General features: G+C 34.6%; 1 protein-coding gene across 6 annotated transcripts in view; it reads left to right on the forward strand.

Annotated features, from left to right (window-relative positions):
* Slc16a7 (solute carrier family 16 member 7) overlaps positions 1-1,626 on the forward strand; it is a 174,553-nt gene extending 172,927 nt beyond the window's left edge. For all 6 annotated transcript variants that reach the window (XM_045152693.1, XM_045152694.1, XM_045152698.1 and 3 more), the window contains one exon: positions 890-1,626. In XM_045152693.1, the coding sequence (XP_045008628.1) occupies positions 890-1,158 (269 nt within the window). In that variant the 3' untranslated portion in view covers positions 1,159-1,626. The remainder of the gene's footprint in view (positions 1-889) is intronic.
* Positions 1,627-21,913: the final 20,287 nt, after the last annotated feature.

The following is a 21,913-nucleotide window of genomic DNA, read 5'->3' on the forward strand; positions in this document are numbered from 1 at the left end:
CTGGAAAGCAAGCGTTCAGAAGACATGAATTTACAGGGGACATCTAAATTCAGACCACCACACTGACTATACTGACCCAGAACTACAATAAGTAATATCATTCTGAATACACTAGATTTAGTCCTAAGTAATTATTAAGAACTAAATGAAAAACTAAGTAGAAAATGTTTCAACTTTCAATTAGATTATGTGGGCCCAGAATAATTTTAATCAAATGGAACAAAGAGGTTTTTTTTTTTTTTTATTCTGGTTAGTTTGGCATCAATACTATAAGTTCAATAAAACCAACCATCTAATGAGTCACCAGAGTGACTCAGAACTTGAAGAAAAGTTGAGATGAAGGCATTTTGCCATGTAGTTAAGGGTACATGCTTCCAGTGGACCTCTGTTGGATCACTCCATAGTGAAAATTGATCCTGTGTTGATCAGAGCAGTCTCGATGCCGTGGGAATCCACGCCAGGGGCAGGGAAGAACAATCGGGAAGCCTGGCAGGAACCATATAGGAGCCTTCCTGTCCTTATTGAAGAGTAAAGGGGAGCATGAAATGATGAAGTCTTCTCAGTAGTGTGCTATAAATCAAGGTGCATCTAGCTACATGTTTGACATGTAAATAGGTATGTATCTTTGTTTTGGTTATGTATTTTTATTAGGAGAAATAATTTTTCAATACACAATATGCTGGTTATGTAATGTTGTAAATGCCTGTACCCATAGTGACTCCCGATAAATGGGATTCATAATCTTAAATATTTTCTGTATTAAGGTCTCATTTGGTAGTAACTTAAGTAAGCAGGGTTCAATTTATATGAGGAAAAGTTAATTTGAAAAAGTTTACATGTTGTCATTATTTTGTGATTCCATCTGAAAGAGTGTTCTTTTTTCCCTTAGGTAAATTGGTGGATATAACTGGACAATACAAGTACATGTACATGGCTAGCGGGGCAATTGTGGTAATATCCAGCATCTGGCTGCTCATTGGAAATGCCATCAACTACAGACTACTTGCAAAGGAAAGGAAGATGGAAAATGCAAAGAGGCAGACATCCTCGCAATACTCCAAAGAATCTGAACCCTTGAGCAAACCTACGCACAAGGACACGGTAGTGAACATTTCAAAAGCACACGGTTCTCCCTCAGAAAGGGAAAGTAACATCTAACAGGAACCACATCAGCCATACCAGTGTATGTCACTTTACACAGGAGTTTTGTGTGTGTGTGTGTGTGTGTGTGTGTGTTTCAAAATGCTTCGAAGGATTTTAGCTGAAGAAGGAGTCACAATTATGGATCAAAATGAGATTTTCTAAAATGACAAATCGTGAATTAGTTTTACACAACTTGAATAGTTAAATTTTGGGGTTATACATACAATGAATCCTTCCAGTGGACTGTTTTTTTTTTTTCCCTATACTTAACTCAGGATGCAATAGTAAAAAGAACAAATTAACATTTAATTGGCATATGGTCATGGATGTAGGACAAGATCTACTTCTGAAATTCCTGGTTTTTTTAGTTGGAAGGACATTTAATCCCACATAGTGACTGCCTTCATAGTCACTATATTTTTTTATTTGATAGTAACTATTAATTACAATTAAGGAATTATATTTTTCTTCACATACACAAAGTCACACACACACACATATGTATGTATGTATGTGTTTATATATATATATTTATATATATATATCCAAATGAATGCAAGTATTTGGAAAACAAATAAATAAAAAAAATTGAAAAGAATATTATCATAGTTAGTTTTAAATAAGTAATGCAAGGATGGAATGGAAATGTATTATATTTGTATATGATTTTAAAATGAAGATTTTAAAGAAAAGCATACCGGTAAAAATTAGGTTGGTATTAATGTGAAGTGTTAAGTTGTTACTAAAAACAGGGATTTGCATATATAAAACAGTTGACAAAAGTGAAGATTCCTTTTCTCAAAATGAAAAATCTTAGATTTGACTAATCCATGCAGTTTCTTTGAAGGGAGTGCTATTAGTGCCTGGAGTTATAGAATAAAACCACCCACCCACTAATGTTTTTGAGTTTTTAGCTAATATGTAAATCAAAAACAATCCTAAGGACACCTGGCAAAGAGCTCAGTCCATTGATTTTAAAGTATTTTATTTGTAATCCAGACATTAATAATGTCAAGTTTCTTTTAACCAAGTCTCCAACCAGATTCCATGTGGTATTGAAACAGCAACATGTCACAGCAAGCAGAATCCTAGCTAACAAGTTCATAGGGAACCAAATTTTGTATTTTTCTAATACAAGTGATCCAAGGTTATTGTTATGTATGACCCATACATATATCCTATGGTTAGGAGTGGGAGATTCTTTGAACACTTTACAACCTCTTGCTTCCAGCCCACAGAAAGCAAAGGCAAAAACAAAGAACAAACCTTTTACTCAGCTGTTGAAGATGCCTTCTGCTGGAGGATGGCAGCGCTCATATCTGCCCTGCAATGAGGAGACCATGCTACCCAGAAGCACAGGAAAAAGAGGCTTCTAGAAATATAGGCTGCATATGACTTGGAATTGTGGGCACCTTTGTTAGAACACAGTAGTAGGAATGTGAAATACTGCTGTCCATGTTAACTTAGCAACCACTTTATTTCTATGAAAATAGCTGGGGATTGGAATCATTTAGTAGATGTTCTTGACAAGCGTGTGCTTTCCAAATTTATAAGTAGCATAGCTAAAATTATAAATATTCTCATAAATCTGACATTTAATATTATGATTAATAAAAAGAACCTACTTAGTATTTTGTTATAGAAGTAATAGTACTCTTAAGAAGACCAAGCACTTTATAGTTCATTTTTTATTGTTGTAGAGACAGGTGCTATATTTATTTCTTATGAGACTGTATGTAGCTGGACACCAAACTTTTATAATAATTAGCATTAAGGGTTTGATTTTGATTCATAAAATTCATACATTGCTTAAGCATGTACCTCATAAGTGGGAATAAAACTCCACTGGATTATTTTATTTAACATTGGCTCTCACATATGAAAGGGAAAAGAATTTTTTTTTCAAATATTCAATGAAACAAGTTGTGCCAATATCATAGGTAAATATATCAGGAACAGTGTAACAGTACAGTATATGGCTAATTTTTAATTTAGTTTCACCCACTCTTGAATCAGCTAATTTTATATGATTAGTGCTTTTGTGTTTAACTCTCACTCATCATAAGAAATACAACTGCATTGTTGTACAGTGTCTGATAATGGTAAACATTTCCAAAAGAATGTCTTTCATGCTTTGAAAATACACCTATCAGACTGTGGGGTAAAGAAACAGCAGAGTGTGGGTGTGGATTGTAAGTGTGAGACTTACAACCCTGTCCCGTGCTGCCTGCTGGGTGAGAAGCAGGGAGCTTTCCAGTGCCTTTCTCCTTCGGAGGAGGTTTGTTTGCTTGCTGATGAGTCAAGTCAAAACCAAATTATATTTGCTGAGCTTCTCTGGTTACTTTCATAAACTGCACACTCTTAATTTGTTAGAAAAGGAATGGAAAATTGCAAAGTGCATGACCTAATGTATATAATTATGCCTTACATGAAGCTATAAATGCACACATACATTTTCCCCATATGCACATGCTAAAAGTTAAGACAAAACATCCTGTAAACAGTCATATAAACACATATGGGATTCAGAACTGTTCCAAGGTAATACACAGTATTTTACTGGGTTGCTGTTACCCATTGCACCTCTTGGAAGGTTTTTCTTTCTTTAATGGAATTCAAAGACTAAAAAATAATATTAACCTAAACTTTCATTACTGTATAATCACGTAAGTGAAGCAGGAAATGTGACTGGCGTCTATGTCTGCAACCATTAGGGCTGAATATACTTTTCCTCTCTAAAACAACAGACGTTGTATGATTAAGGTAAGAAGCCATGTCAGTAACCATTAAAATCTCTCCCAAGCCCTGCTCCCATCATGAAATATTCTAGAAGGAAGGATGTTATTAACAGTGGTACTCAGCTAGCTTGAGAGTACTCAGCTGATTTGTGACCAGTCACTACTTTACATGACTTGCCATTTCTGGTAGATGAACAGCCTTCCTTTTCAGTATTTTAAGATTTTTACAATGTATGAACACAATATTGTGTGGGCACCTGTTCTGACCTACCCCACCCTCTTTCCTGGTCCATTTTGGGTTCAACCAGCACAACGTGAACAGGTTGTAGCATCTTGTTTTCTTAGATCCACATGATTCCTGGAGTTCCAAGCCAACTGCCTTAGGTTACATATCCATGAACTTCACCTGGATGTCATAAAATAAGAAAAGCAATTAAGTTTGATAACTTCAAAGATGCACTTTAAAGGTCTAAATATTTTGTCTTACCTTCTCTGGATATATAACATGACAATCAAATATCAAAAAGAACACCAAGAGATGCATGGTATGATTAAATTTTTATGTAGATGTTAAACTAGGGATAAATGTGACCCATTAGTTGAAACTTACACTGGATCCAGATGCCTTATGAAAACAGAAAGGACAAACCTTCTCATACATAAATGTTAGGCTCAATTTAATGCGGGAGCAGATGCAGAGTGGAAAAGGATCTAGTAATTCTGTGCCATGCATTTGCTTGTATAATACTGTTTAATATTTAAGCCAAAATTATGGTAGAAGTCATCAACTTGGTATAATGAATGAGTGCATACAAGAAAATAGATGTACAGAGTCTCAAACAATTCTCCAAAGTTAAATGTAGTGTATGACCAAGCCAAAAAATTAAACTTAGGTTTATCTAAAAACAGAAAGAGTCCCTAGAGACTCTGCTTTCCCAATACATGATAGTGACAAATTCAGATATAAATACAGGGATGAAATGAGAATCCTATATGGAAAACAAATTATATTTAACTGCAATCTATATTATTTATTTTGTGTCTTTTAAAGACTGCATTCTCTATAACCAAAATATAATTTAAAATTGCCTACTTTTCCTGCTAGTGCAAATTATTCCAAACAGTTATAATGATTATATAATAGTTCATATTTAAATGACTCAGGCATAATGTATTTTCCCTGAAGCTGAATTTTAAAAAATGCTATTTTATTAGGCATAAGTAATTCCTGTTTTTGTTGCTACTTATGATATCAGTTATGAAACGCCTTACTATATAACATTGTGGTCAGAATTTTTTGATTTATCCCCATTTATAGAATCATCCCGGGAAACTAAAAAATGTTTAAGACATTTAAATTCATTATTTCATCAATACAATGCACATTTATTTTTATTACTCAGCACAACTTTCCCTACATTCTCATTTCTAAAGTTTCTCTGAATATTTGTTTTATAACTCTTTGTGTCTTTATTCTACAGAGAGTGCAGGTGTTTGTTCTTTTGCCTTCCTTGTATATAAATTTTCAAGTCCTCTGAATGTATTCTGCCTTACCTGTATGAAGAATATCACTTCCAGAACTCTGCTTTCTTCAGATGATTTGTGATTGTCAGAAATGGTTTTCCTGAAACCAACTCTATGTGCTTCTGGCCACAACCAAACATCCTTGCAAAGAAAAATAAATGACTATAGGCCTGAGATTTCCTGGGTTAAAGAGGTGTTTATGCTATAGAAGAAAATATGAGTTTCCTTTATATAAAATAAATATATCATTGAATCTTATTTAAAAGGTAGAAAAATTAGTCTTAATATCCTTGGCACTTACCATCAGAAATGTTTCCACTTTTCTGGAAAGGCTGTCTTCTTGAGGAACAAAGCTCATAGCATCTCTGTCTTATGTGTTAGTCTGTATATTCCATTGTGTAATGACAATCACCACTGCAACTTGCCAACTAAATTTCCACTACAAATATCAACATCACTAAAAGAATTAAAAGTGTGATGTGTCATCTATTTCTTTTAAAGATTTTTGTCTTCTGCATATCAATAATGATAATGGGTTATAATAAAAATTACAAATCCTCTGTGTTGACATAAATAAGTGATCAATGTGCTGAGCACTTCATTTTCATCATTCTAACTTTTCTTTGCTATCAATTGTTCATGTATGTTGATTTCAGTTATTCCCAAATATTATTATGTGGGTTTAGTATTAGCTGCTTTTTGTTTACTTTGACTCATTTATGGACAGATCTTTAAAGTTTGCTACCATGAGTATTATGTCTATTTAAAAAAAATCCTACCTTCAAAACAAAATTAATGTGGATTTTAAACTTCTCATACCCCAATCCTGCTGCTTTAGTCTCCTCTTTATTTTATTTATTTTTGATTTTTGTTTGTTTATTTGTTTTCAGGTAAGGTCTCACTCTAGCTCAGGCTAACATGGAATTCACTACATAGTTGCATGGTGGCCTCTAACTCACAGCAGTCCTCCTACCTGTGACTCCCAAGTGCTGGGATTAAAGGTGTGCATCACCACCATATCTGAATTCCTTTTATTTTCTAATTATTGTTTTTAAAAGGAGCATCCTTGCTTTTATAATGTATAGGTAGACTTCTTTAGGATTTTTGTCATTTCAAGATTTTTAGTATAGCACTATTATTTTATTGATGGGTTCAGCCACATTTTTGCTACCTGAATGATCTTTCCTTTTCAATGTTTTTTTTAAATTTTTTTTTAAAATTCTCTTGGAAGGTAAGATTTCCATTAGATATGGATATATTAGTATGTAAACAACACACTGTCGGTACCATCCTTTCTCTCCTCCCTGCCTCTTTTCTGAAGAGGCTTTCCTCACTGGAGATGCAGTTCAACCCCATGGAGATTGTGGGTCATGCATTATGGGGGCGGGAGTCAGTTATGGGGGAGAGGCAATGTCTGTGTGCAGAATTTCCCAACTTGTGGCTTTAACAATCTTTCCACCCCCTCTTCCACAAAATTTCCGCAGCCATGCTGGGAGCATGTTAAGTCTACTTCAGTGATGGGCACTTAGGAGCCTCTGGGTCTCTGGTTTGGTAGGTGTTGAGTGTCCTCGGTGTCTGTCTCCTTCACTCTTATGCTGATATCAGATTCACTAAGAAAGCAGTACTCTTGCTCATTTCCCCAACTCCTTTATGGTTTCATCTGGGGCCAGGGTAGAGTGCACAGGGATGTTTATTTCCTCAGGTCCAAAAACAGAAGCAGATTCTCCAATGGAGAGTGAAGTCAACACTGGTTAAATGAGATAAGCATTATTAAGTTAGAGGGAATTAAAGGGTTTAGACCCCCTTATACTCTAAGGTTGATGGAAGCTTGACCATGAAAAGCAGAATCATTATCTGTATATGATTCTGATTTGTTTCCCATTTCCAGATATGGTTTCCTTTCCACTGAGTGGATCTGTTAGCTAATCCAAGAGCAGCTGGCTACCCACTATGATTGTGTGCCACCATTGGACTTGTGTGAACATCATGTCATACTGTTTGCTTCTGAACCACTTAGATTTTGAGTTGCTTGGAGAGATGGTGGTCACTTTTCCCCAGTAGCTCATGTAGCAACTTCCAGCACTAGATGGGTTAATTTTCTGGGGACTGGCTCTCTTCCAGATTCCAACCGGGTTCTCTCCATGTTCCATGCCAACAGTGTTTGGTGTCTTCAGTGGTAGGGTCTTACCATTAACTTCTGGTGAGTAATCAAGTGCTCTGACAGAAGTCTGTCTTGTTTGTTTTGGAAGATCTACTAGTTCTCTCTGATCAACAACTCATTGTGGATGGAAACCACATCCTGGTACAGGGAATTACAGACCAGTGCCAAGGAAAAAGAAAGAGAGAGAAAGAGAAATAGGGGAAATTTAAGAATGAGCTTCATCTCACCCTCTTCAGGGCCCTTTGATTCAGATGTTCACCCTAATGTTCTCTTGAGGGTTCCACCTTTTAGTTTATAGGATTCTATGGTACCAGTTCAATTTGGGTTCAGTTTTGTGACCCCCAATCTTCCCTTCCCCCAAGCCCTACCCTCCCTATTGTCCAAGCCTCAAGATGCTATTCAGGTAAGTCAGCAACTGGGTCTGATCCAGGTTAGGAACTGCAGAGGAATGAGACCATGTGATGGTTGTTTTTCTGTGATTGTGTAGTTCACTTAGAATGATCTGTTCCAAGTTTGATCATTTTTCTACAAATTTTTGCTGAGTAGAATTCCATCATGTAGATATACCACATCTTGGGTATCCATTCATCCAATGATGGGTACCTTGGTTTATTCCAGTTCTTAGCTATTATGAATTGAGCAGCTATAAACATGGTTGAACAGATATCTCTGAACTGAGATGTGGAGCTTTTATGATAAATGCCCAGTAAGGAGTAACAGGATCTTTTGGTACCTCTATATTCATTCTTTTCAGGAGTCCCCATATTGATTTCCATAGTGGTTGTACCAGCTTACATTCTCTCCAACAGTGAATGAGTATTCCTATTTCTCCACATCTTCGCCAACATTTGTTTTCATTTGATTTTTTTAATGTTTGCTATCCTTACTGGGGTAAGGTGGAATCTCATAGTAGTTTTAATTTGCATTTCCCTGATTGTTAGGGAAGTTGTACATTTTCTTAAATGTGTGTTAGCCATTTGTAATTATTCCTCTGAGAACTCTCTGTTAATTCTCTGCCCCACTTTTGGAGTGGGTTTTATTTATTTATTTATTTATTTGAGTTCTTTGTAGAATCTAGATACTAGGCTTCTGTCAGTGGTGTAGTTGGCAAAGATTTTCTCCCATTCAGTGGGTAATCTATTGGCTCTGTTTATAGTATGTTTGTGCAAAAACTTTTTAGCTTCATGAGATCCTATTGGTAGAGTGCCTGCTTAATTTCCTGGGCTACTGAGGTTTTGTTCAGGAATTCTTTTCCCAGTCCTATATTGTGGAGTGCCTCCTATTTTTTCTTCCAGAAATTGAAGAGGTTCAGGTTTTATATTGAGGTTTTTAATCCATTTGAACTTGATTTTTTTGTATGGTGAAATGACTGGGTCTAATTTCATCTTTCTATATATGGTCACCCAATTTGTCCAACACCATTTGTTTAAGATGCTGTTTTGTTTTTTTTTTTTTTCTCTAGTCTACATTTTTGGCACCTTTGTCAGCTATAAGATAGCTGTAATAAGTTGGTAATAAGGTGAGCCATCATCAGGAGTAATGCAGCTTACCAAAATTCACACTCCTCCTGAATTTATTACAGCAGCTCTCTTTTCTTCACATGATGAAGCAGACATTTGTGTCTTTGCTTTTAACTTGAAGGGCTAAATGAGCTGGAGAATTTCCGTGTTAATGTGTGAGTACCAAGTACTGCTGAGGCCTCCTAAGTTAGAAAACATTCTATTCAGTCAGGGAAAAGAATGAGATTTTTATCCCATAAAAGTTTCAGTATGAATTTTTCATATTATTCTTTTGGTTGATTCTTTCTTAATTTTTGTTTGTGCTTTCTAATTTTTATAAACTTCTTTTTAATCTAACCGTGTTTATATAAAACTTATTCCTGAAGATGTAGTACAAGTTCTGATATGTTCAATGGGTTTGACTACCATCGCCTTTCTATTTCTAATTCAAATATCAGTATTTTGGGATGTAGTGAGATAAGACAGGAACTGAAATGTATTTTTACTGAGCATAGGTATAATTGTATTTTGATTTGTACTGACTTTTGCCTTTAATATATGTATTTGCAGCTTTAAATTATTATATCTGCTCAACCCTCCATGTTACTTTTGTTAAATATCTACATTTTGCAGATTAGGGGCTTTGCCTAAACATATGCCTGCCATGTGAGTAAATACAGGGTTGAAGACAAAATTCAGGTTTTTTGATGCACTTCTTTTCTTCTACTGCACTATGTAAGCCATCCTGCTGATAAAGATGGATTTATAAAGTGTGTAAAACACTTTCTTAGAAATACACTTGACATGTCCTTTATATTCAACATGAATGTATTTCTTCTATCATGCTTTTTAGCAAAATCATGTTTTGAATTTGAAGAATATCTGCTGATTGCAACAGTAGATAATTCTGTGTAAATTGGAGAAATGACTACTGTGCTGATGAATTTTGTACATTATATGTATTACAGTAATTTCAAAGTCATTCTAAATGCAAATCCTGTGTTAGTACATATGTTTAACTATTGCATTACCACCCTTTCTTTAAAGTACTGTTTATTTCCAAAAGTAAAATGCAAGAAATTACTGCCATCATATCACCTGAGGAGAAGAGTCCTGCAATATTCCTGTGTCTGGGAATCCAAATATGAATGAAGAACATTGCTAGGAGGAGGTGTATCTCCTTAAACAATTCTAGAACCCATGCTGGATGTCTCATAATAGCGTAACTAAAGCTTTAATATTAGGGAGTGCCATCCATCTCTTATACATATATAGACACTGTTTTTGGATTTTCATCTTTTCATATGTACCTGGAAATCTACAAAAAATGCAAAAAAAATCACTCATACTTCAAAGATTCCTCTTTAACCTGGCCAAGTACAAAAACAATACGTATTCCATTTTATTTACTTCACTCATTGAGGGTATGTATTGTAAGAATTTATCTTATTGAAAGTTTGCATAAGCTGCTATGAAACTTTACCATGCATAGGAAGGGCCCTAACACCTTTGTAGTTAGAGATATGTTGGTGAGACTCAGCCAAACACCCATAGATGAAATCTGCATTGCTACTGTAACAGGGGCAGGCATGGTGTTCACCGTGAGTAAATCACCTTTCTTTGTGATGTCAAAATGGCATTCTACTTTAACCAGATATGTCAGGTTTGTGTTCCTATGATGGAGACAAAAGAACATAGTAAAAATACCTACTAAGACTGACATTTCATTTTGAAGTGTTTTTATATAAAATGCTTCCCCTTAAATATTTTAAATTTATGTTATTTGGATATTTCCAGAATAAATGATTCTCTATTTTAAAGGAAAATTTGGACTAAAATGATTTATGATTTATATTCTTCCAACATTTTTTTCTGTCCCAGTATTAAATTGGAACAAACATTAACACTAAGATTGCTAAGGTAAACATTATAGATAGTATCTAATTCCTAATACAACACATATAAAACATTCTGTGAGCTACTTCCTCACCTAGATTTTGAAAAGATTCCTAGATTTTGGTTAATTTGTAAAGGTATCTCAGATATAGATTATAACTTATGTTATATTGTTATGATTTTTTAAAGTGGAAAAAAAACCTGTAATTTGCTTTGTTCTTGTAGATAGCTCACTGACCACAGAACAACCCACCACATTCCCTGTCAAATATAGTTAGTACAGTGACAATGAAATAAAGAGAATGGAAGTTTTTCTTCACACCTAAGATCACTCAGTTGGTTTTACATGACTTCAATCATGTCTGTGTTGTTTTGATTTTGAAAATTAATAAAGTGTAAAATAGTTTATTAGAATGTCTGTTAAAATTAGAACTATAAGATAGGGGCCTCTTCACTTTGCCTTTCTGCTGATGAATGTATCTAAAGTGATTGTGAGTTGATCTTGATATATTTATGTCTTAACATAGCATATAAAAGGTATAAAAATGACCCCAAATGATACAAAACTACTGTTTTCATATAAATTCATATTTTTATTTAGTTAGATGTTATGCAGATTTATTTAAATCAAGAATATATTATATTAGTGAACAGTTTAATTGCTTCTAACTTTTAAAGGAAACTTGTGTGAATACTGAAACATTTTCCACTTCTCTTTCAGTTATGCTGTGGAGTTACATGGGTATAATGTTTTAGAAAAATACCTGCTGTAGATTCTAAGTCTCACTACATAACAAATTGGAAATCAAATGTTCAATTCTTTTGTGAGAACACATGTATTGCCTGCAGTTTCATATATTTTTTCAAGTTCATCTCTTTCCTATGAGAATGTGAGCTTGTGGACAAGGATGTTATTGTACAGTAACAACTTTAATGTCTAGCATAATGCCAGGCATAAAATGATTCCTTATGTAAATGACTGGATGCACCTCAATGAAGAGAGTACTACTGTATTGGATGGTGTGAGCTGAAAATAATTATATGTGTGTGTGTGTGTGTTTGTGAATGTGTGTATATGTATATACATACACACACACACACATACATACAGAGGAATTCTCTGGAAAATATTGAAAAATAAGATAAACACCTGTAGCATTGTCTTTACTTACAATTGGTACTCTATCTTGAAGAACTATGTTTTTATTTCCTCAGACATTCTATGCAAATGTGAAACATGCAGCAGCTAAACTATTGTACCTGTCAATCAGTTTTATTTTCTTGACAAAATCACAAATGCTCTATTTAGGCTTCTTGGAAATGTCGACAATCATGTTAATTACTAAAGGTGCTACTTATTTTCCAACATTTACCTTGATCATGAGTGCTACTGTTTGCTTAGCTTTGTGTGCTCTTACATTTTAGGGGGAGGAGGGGTAGGAATGGGGAACAGCGCAATAAAACTACAATATCTTTTGGTCTGAATTATGCAACTTAGAAATGTCTGTACTCATTTGTACTCTATTATTGCTGAATTTTACTTCTTCCTGCTCATGAGTTTTTATTACAGAACTACGCTGTTTATTAGAAAGTATATGCATATATATTTCTATAATATGTAAGAAAAACCTGTACTACTTATTAAAGATCAAATTAAGGTGACAAATAAATGTTCATGTTAAATTTTTGAATTGATATCTGTAGTGCTTTTTCTTAAAGGCCATTAAATGCTGTTTTCTTCTGTGCTATTCAAAACATCATGTCTACCACCAGCTCACGTGTCAAGTCACTTCTTTTGTCTGAAGGTATATGACTGATAAACGTCAGTAGAAAGATGAGTGTAAAATGTAACAGTTGGAAGGAATGTGGGTTGTTTGTTTTCATAATTTTACTTTAGTGCATTCACAGAGTGAACATGTAAATTTCAAAGAATGTCACCTAAACTGCAGAGGCTCTTTTCAGACTACTGTCTTTTCTTTTTTTTATTTTAAAATAATCTTTACTTTTTAGCACTTTGATATCTGTGCATAATTAAGAGGAAGGCATAGGATTTCCCTTATAATGCCTGTCTAATCTCCCTTCTCACTAACATCCTTCACCAGAATGATGTATTTGTTATAAACAATAAGCCCACCTTAACATCACTGTTACATAAAGTCCATAGGTTTTACAGTAAATTCATCCTTGGTGTTGAGTATACTATGATTTTGGAAAATTATAATGTGCATATTTTATAATGCTGTTTGACTTTTCCTGGGGAGACATTAACATCTGCTTGCCAGATAGGATGCTAATGACAGACCAAAGATGATTCTGTCTCTGTCTGGCTGGGTGAACCAGTGAGTTTAATTAGCACTGCTTCCAGAAGCATAGGTAAGATGTTACAGAAGCTTAGACCACTTACCTGAAACTACAGTGCCAAAGAAATATCTCTCCAATAACCAGTATTTTTAATATTTTACTTATTTGCAAGCAGGGAGAAAGGGAGGGAATGGGCACACTAGTGCCTCTTGCCAATGCAAACAAAGTATAGATGCAAACGCCACTTTGTGCATATGGTTTTCCGTGGGTACTAGGGAATTGAACCCAGGCCATCAGGTTTTGTAAGCAAGGGCCTTTAAGTTCTGAGATATCTCTCCAGCCCTTCAATAACTATTAACTGCTTATATATCCTCATGGAGGGCAGAGGCCTTGTGCAATTCCTCTGTGCCTTGAGGTTGGCATAACACACTGATGTGTGCATTTTGTGTGGGGTGTTAGTGTGTGCAGTCTTGTGAGTGTCCCTTTTGTGCAGTCACAGCAACAGTTATGTCGTGCCTGAAGGGAAAAGTTTCACAGCACATAGCAGTGTTGAATAGAATATTTCCACTCTTCTAAAATCTCTTCATGTTCCACCTGTGCACCACAGCCCCTTAAATCCTAATAAATACTGGTCATCATACTACCTCCCTGGTGTTGTCTGTTCTAGAATGTCATGTAGTTATATGCACATAGCCAATGGGCTCCATGGCTGACTTGTTTCATTTAGTAATAAAGAGCTATTTCTTACATGTATTATCGTGGCTCAATAACTAACTTTTCTGTTTTTAATTTTTATTTATTTTAGAGCAATAGACAGAGGGAGAAAGAGGCAGATAGATAGAGAATGGGCATGCCAGGACCTCCAGCCACTGCAAATGAACTCCAGATGCATTCACCACCTTGTGCATCTGGCTTACTTGGGTACTGGGAAATCGAGCCTCAAACGGGTTTGAGGGGGTCAGTCCTTAGGTTTCACAGGCAAGAGCTTAACTGCTAAGCCATCCTTCCAGCCCCAATAACTTCTTTTTAGCAGTGAATTCAGTTGTTTGAAGGGATAATTTTATTCAGATACTAAAGCACAACCTTATTGTCTCAGATTTTTGGCAATTACTGATAAAACTACCATTTACATTTTAGAGCCCATGTTGGTTAGCAACTCATTTCAGTAAATTCTGAGGATGCAACTGCTGGACCATAGGATAAGAGTATGATTGGTTTTGTAAGATGCTTCCAAACTCTTCCAAAGAGGCTACATTACATTGCATTTCGATCACCCATGGGTCATGATTCCTCCAGCATTTGTTGTCAATAGCTTGGATTTTGGCTGTCTAATAAGTATATAGCAATGTCCCATTTTAATTATTATTTCCCTAATGACATTATATGGGATAACTTTTCACATGATCATTTGCTTTGTTGAGGTATATTCAAAATCTTTGGTCAAACTTTTAAATGATATATGACTTTTACAACTATTCAATTCCATTACTTTTGCAAGCTATATGCGTCCTTTAGTTTTCCTAAACACAATATGTTGTCATTTTTAGACAGGGTCTTGCTGTGTACTCCTGGGTAGTCTATCACTTTGTCACTCAGACAAGGCTTAAACGTGTGCTGATCCTCTTGCTTCAACCTTGAGTTCAGCATTGCAGTCATGAGTCACCATTCCCACTATGAGGATTTTTTTTTTATGGAGCTGAAAATGTTAATTTTTATGAAGTCAGACTTGACTTTTTTTTCTTTAATTGGGTCCTTCCTTACTATTATATCTAAAAGTCATTACTGCACTCTAGATAATCCAATTTTCTCTAGTTCCCCTGTGATTGTTATAGTTTTTCCTTCTATGCTTTGGTCCCTGTGTCAGCTTGACTTAAGTTGTGTGAGGAATGTGACATATTTTTATGTACATGTCCAATTTCCATGCTGTTTATTGAAATTTCCCCCATGTGTTATTTCTGCTCCTTTTTAAATTAACACTGATTAAATGTCATTGGCTCTATTTTAGGCATCTGCTTTTTCCACTGATGGGCTTGTCTGTGTTTATGCCAATACCACACTTCTTAGATCATTGTAGTTTCATGGTGAATATGGAAGACAGGTGGCATCAGTATCCCAAATATGTTCTCTAATATTGAATGAACTTTGCCTAACATTGTGCCATTCCATGTACATTTTGAAATTAATTTTTCCAAATTCACAAAATACCTGTTTGGGATTTTTATTAGAATTTAATTAACCATACAGATAAAGTTGTGAAGATAAAAATTGAACTTTCTTATCTATGAACATAGAATACTTATCTATTTAGTTTCTCTTTGACCAATTTTAATCAGGCATATATAGTTTTCATATAGGATATATATGTATGTATATGTATATATGTACATATGTATATGCATATATATGTAATGAATATATACAATATATATTATGAATATATATATATTATGAATTTATCACTGGGTACTTATTTGTAGGAGTTGCTTATATAAGAAAAATTTAATTTTAATTTTAAATCCCATTTGTTCATTGATGACATATAGAAACTTCATGAATTTTTGTATATTAACCATTTCTCCTGAAAGTTTGTTGTAGCCCCTTATTAGTTCCAAAAGTTTTATTGTTAATGAAATTCACATGCTACAAAATGATGTTTCAGTCGATTGAAGACTATATATAAGTTTGTAGTCCTATTAGATTTCATCATTTGCTAACTTGTAGCTATTAGTTAGTTTGTAGCTATTAGTTAGTGTCATTATACTATGATATTTAATGCTAATATTGCCTAATTAGGCATTTCACAGACTTTCTATTATATATGTTAAGTTACATATGATTATATTGCATATTTTCTACGTACATGATAATGTTATATATAAATAAAGCTTTGTTTTTCATTCCCTTTGTACATTTATTCCTTTTTTATCTTTTTTCATTAACCATAGCTTCCAGCATGATGTTGAAGAACAGTCATGAGATAAGACATCCTTTTCTTTTTTTCTTATGTTAATGAAAAAAACATTTAACTTCTCCTCACTGAATAAGGTGCTAGCTGGGTCGTCTTTGTAGAGGAAACATTGATGTTCCTCCTAGCTTACTTGGATTTTAAAGTCAAGTCATGAATAAATGCTGAGCTTGCTAACTTTTTTTTTCTCAATCTATACTTACATCATCATGTGATCTTTCTTATTTAGCCCATTGACATGATGATGAATTCTACTAATTTAATCTGAATGTTAAATCAGACTTACATACCTAGGATAAATCTCATTTGTTCATGATAAATAATTCTTGTACAAATATTTGTATACAATCTACTAATATATTGTTGAAGATTGTTGCATTATGTTTATGAGAAATATAGGTCTATAGTTTCCTTATGTCTTTTTGGCTTATAGTGACGCTGAACTTAAAGAATATATTGTTTTCCCTCTTTCTGGTTCTTATAGTGATTGTAGAGTATTGATAAAATGTCTTCCTTAAATGTTTGTTGGTATTCACTAGTGAGCTTCCATGAGACTGTGCTTTGTTTCTTAATTAAGTTAATTGTTGCAGGCCCTCTCAGACCACTTCTTGTGTGAGTTTTGACTTGTGTCTTTCTAGGGACTTGTATATCTAGCTTATCAGATTTTTCAGCATAGAGTTCTTTACAGTATCCCAACATTATTCATTTAATATTCTGAAGTCCTAGAATGAAATGTTTTCTCTCCATTTTTTCCCCCATGTAACCAGGTTAACGTGTATGGATTCCACTTACTGTCTCAATAAGCCATCTTTTAACTAATTTGACTAAAACTAATTTTCTCTATTGATTTCATATTTCAAAAATTATTGATCTCTACTGCATCTTTTACTCCCCCCCCCCCATTTATTTGGAATTACTTTGTTCTTGTTATTTTTTTTCTATCCTATGATAGAAGGTAAGATGAGTTACATGCTTATTTTCCAATAAATGTAATGGTATTAATTGTCTATAAGCATTTCTTTCACTGCCTTGAACATTTTGTATGGTTTTTTTTTTTTTTTCCTTTAGGTCAAAACAATTTTGTCCTTTAAAGTTCTTTGACTTACAGGTTATGGATAAGTGTAGTGTTTAATCCCTAATTATTTTGGGTATTTTCTCATACCCTAGTTTTTGTTTTAGTTCTGTTGTAGCATAAGAGTAGATATTATGTAAATTCTACTTTATAGGTGCTATGGCTTGAAATGTGGTCTATTTTATTGAAGGCCCCATATAAGCTTGAGAAGAACATATTTTCTGCTATTGCTAGATGAGGGAGTAAATTAAATATATCCAATTGATGGGGGTGCTGAAATCAGGATTGGTCTATGTAATTGTCTACACACTGTATCTGCTCATTTCTGATACAAGTTTATTGCCTCCAACTATAATAATATATTCATCTATTTCTCATTGTTTTCTCCTTATAATTTGATGTTTTCTTGCTAGACTCATAGATTATATGGATATTTATGTTTCAATAGAAAATTGACACTTCTATGTGTACTTTCTGAATTTTCATCTGATTGCTTCTTGATGTAAAGTCTGTGCTATTTGAAATTAACAGATTTTCTCTATTTCTTTTGACTGTGTTAGCATGACATATCTTTCTATAGCATGGCATATCTTTCGATATCCACTCGGTTTTAACCTACATGTACCACTACAAGAGAATTTCCATAGAAAACATTGTTGGATCTTGTTTTCTAATTTAATCTGATCATTTATTTTAAGTTTAAAATTTTAATTTTTGAATACTCCAAGTAGCTACTGATGTATTGGGTCAATACCAATGTGTATTTGTTATGTTCTATTTTTGAATCTTATTCTTTGCTCCCACTTTTTAAAAATATTTTTGTTTATTTGAGAGAGAGAGAGAGTAAGAGAGAAATAGGCAGACAGAAAGGGCACACCAGGGCTTCCAGCCACTGCAAACAAACTGCAGACACATGTGCCACTTTGTGCGTCTGGGTCGTGGGTAGTGGGGAATTGAACCTGGGTCCTTTGGCTTTGTAGGCAAGTACCTTAACTAAGCCATATCTATAGCCCTCTTAAAGATATTTTATTTATTTAAATAAAGCATTATATATATAATATGTTTTATTATTATATACATTATATCTGATATATATTATATACATATATATATATAATTATTTTCTCTTCCTCGCATTTGAATTGTGCTTCTCACTTACATTACTGAATGATAGACTAAGTATTTATAATACTTATTTGTAACCAATCTAACTCCTCTTTCAAAAACACTGCAGTACTTAATAATAGTGTATATATCTTATACAAAATAACCCTGAAGCTAGAGCTAGGGCTCAGTGGTAGAACATGAGTTCTGGAACACTTGAGTATGCAAGACCCTGGTTTCAATCTCTAGCACCACACAAGCACACACAATCATAGTTCTGCCTACTGATAATGCCACTTATATTTGACTACATAAGAATATATAACCAAATACATTGTTTCTGTAATTTTTTTAGTAAGTAATTGTTAGGTAAATTAAGAATAAGAAATGTAAGCTTTTATTTTTGCCTTCACTTATTTTTCATTAATTTCTTTTTAGAGATCCAAGTTTCTGAATATATAATTTTAGTTACTTCTGAAGAACTACTTTTTGCTTTACTATCTCTTGCAAATAAATAAATTTCTTACTGTGTAAAAATTCCCTCCATTTTCATTTGTCTGAGGAAGGCGTTATTTCACTTTTCATTTTTAAGAGTGAATTTAGAAAATAATATTATACAGGTGATTTTATTCAGAACATATTAATTTCACTCTGTCTTACATGTTTAATATGATAATTATAATTTTGCCTGTGTACCTCTGCAAGTAAGATATTTTCATCTAAGTTATAAATTCTACCATTACTCACTAATTTCCTATAGTTTTAAAATTACATGTACTTTAAAAATTTAATAGGATTTACTCTGCATTTTTGTCCTCTAGGATTTTCAGTCTATAGCTTAATGTCTGACATTAAGTTGGGGAAAATTCTTAGTGATTATGTATTTTATTGTCCTTTTGATTTTCGTCTGGTGTGCTAAATATGTTACACCTTTTGTAGTTGTCACACAGTTATTATTACCTTCCTATTTTTTTCAGTCTTTTTATTGTTTTACAGGTTTGGATGTTTCCATGGAGATATTAATAAAAGATATTCTTCATTTCTGTCACAATAGTTTTGATCTCTAATACTTATGTTTTAGAATCTCATCTTTCTCTTTGTATCACCATCTCTATTTTTTTGCATTTTTTTTATAAGAGAGAGGGAGAGAATTGGTGTGCCAGAGCCTCTAGCCACTGCAATCAAATTCCAGACATGTGCTCCACCTTCTGCACTTTCATCACCTTATGTGTCTGGCATATGTGGGACCTGAAGATTCGAACATGGGTCCTTAGGGTCCATATGCAAGCACCTTAAGTGCTAAGCTATCTCTCTAGCCCATATTTCACATTTTTTGTTATTTATGTACACAGTATGTGTACAGTCATGTTGGTACCATCATTAGCCTCCTCCCTGTTCTCCCACCACAGGACCCTCCTTGTTGGGAAATGTGGGTCATGCATTGTGGGGTTAGCCATCAGTTATGTGTAAGAGGCAGTATCTCTGCATAGTTACCCAATTTGTGGCTCTAATGCTCTTTCTGCCCCCTCTTTTGCAAGTTTCCCTGAGCCATGTTGGGTTCATTTTAGGTCTACTTCAATGATGAGGTCTTGGGAGCCTCTGTGTCTCTGGATATCTGGTTTGGTAGGAGTTGACCATGAAAATTCTTGGCATTTATTATTATCTAAACTTCCAGTCTAATAATTCTAACATCTCAATTATGTCAAAGCCTAGTTTTGATGCTTACTGTGTTCTCTCCAACTCTGTGATGGGTTTTTTGTTGTTGTTCATTTGTTTATTTGTTTGTAGGCATTCTGTTGTCTCATGATTTTTTTTTCATAGCCATGTATGATGTATGATTAAAGGAAAACAGTATAAATTTGGATATGTAAATAAGATGTGGTACGCAATACTTTTTGATGTCCCAATCCAGAACAGCTGGCCCCAGCAGTAACAGGCTTCAGCTGAAACTTTCATTACTTTCTGTTCCATATCCTTCACTTACAACAGTCTATTTCTTCTAAACTCAACCCTGCTCAAGTTATCAGGACATGGGAAGACCCCAGTTAGCCTCTCATACAACATGACTCTTGCCCCAAACAGTGCTCTTTCTTCTCCCAATAAGCCAGATTTCAGTCCACAGTTCTTTACTGCATTTATGTCATTCACCTCTGACCAGAATGGTCCATCAAACCACTTTCAGCACAGACAAAGCTACTCGTAGGCCAAAGTTACAGATCTTTCCACATATACCTTGGGACATCTCCAAAAGCCACAAGTCAACACAATCAAGTTTCTAGAATCAATAATACCACTCCTGAGGTACCAATTTCTGTTGTAGTTACCTTCTTATTGCTGGTACAAAGCACCCAACTATAAGAAAAATGATGTGAGGAAAGTATTTACTTTAGCTTACGGTCTCAAGGAGAAGCTCCATGATTGCAGGGGAAAGCATGGCATGAGCAGAAGTCAGCCATCACTTCTGCCATGGCAGGTATAAATTACCACAAGCTTGTGAGCACGCTAGGGGCTAGTAAACCTCACGTCCCTCCGCCTCAAGGCTCCCTCTTCCAAATTGCTACCAGACTAGGACCAAGCATTCAGAACACGTGATATTATAGGGGATACCTCATTCAAATCACTTCAGAAGGTATCTCCATCTCCTACAGGAATGTATATACAATAGCTCCAAATGCAACATGCATGTTCCTTGCAGTGAAAAAAAAAAAAAACTGGGAAATAATACTAATTGTTCTTTCTTACATTAACATACCCAACCAATCCTTTTTGTGTGTGTATATCAGTTTTTTAAAATAAATTGAATTATGTGTAAGGTATCTTGGTCACATTTATACCTCCTCTTGTCCATACTTACCCCTGACCTGCTGTATCCCTCTCTATTCCCTAATATATACTAATCTTGTCAAATCGGTTGATTCTGGGTGCTGTACCCTGAGTCATATACCTGTCATAGGATAGAGATGCAGCTGTGTAAACAAGAATGGACTAAAAGGAGCTCTAAGCAAAGACATTAGGTACTATAAGAGCCAAAGGGTGGGGGAGGGGAGGTTGGTTGGAATTATTTAAATGATTATTTTTACTTCCCTTTGGGAAAAAAGCACAAATACTCCACAATTTAAGTAGTATATTACTTAGATTTTTGTCACTGACAACCCATAATGAAAATATAAGTGGAAGAAGGATTTAATTTGCCTCATGGTTGCAGAGGTTTCAGGCCAAGGGTTGGCTGGAACTACCTTGGGACTGGGGCAAAATATGATGGCTGGAGAGTGTGAAAGGGCCTGCTATCTTGCTGGGAGCCAGAAACAGAGAGACAGAGGTACGCCCAGAGTAAGATACATATCCAAGCACAAGATCTACAAGGACCTACTTCCTCTAACTAAGCCCCAAAATGACCAACAAATTCTAATTCCATCAGCGATTTCATCCATGATTAGATCAGTGTCCTCCTGATCTGACAACTACTCAGTATCAGGTGGGAAGCAGCCCTTCCACTCACGATCCTTTGGA

Source organism: Jaculus jaculus, chromosome 6 (assembly GCF_020740685.1).
Source record: "Jaculus jaculus isolate mJacJac1 chromosome 6, mJacJac1.mat.Y.cur, whole genome shotgun sequence".
NCBI lineage: Eukaryota > Metazoa > Chordata > Mammalia > Rodentia > Dipodidae > Jaculus > Jaculus jaculus.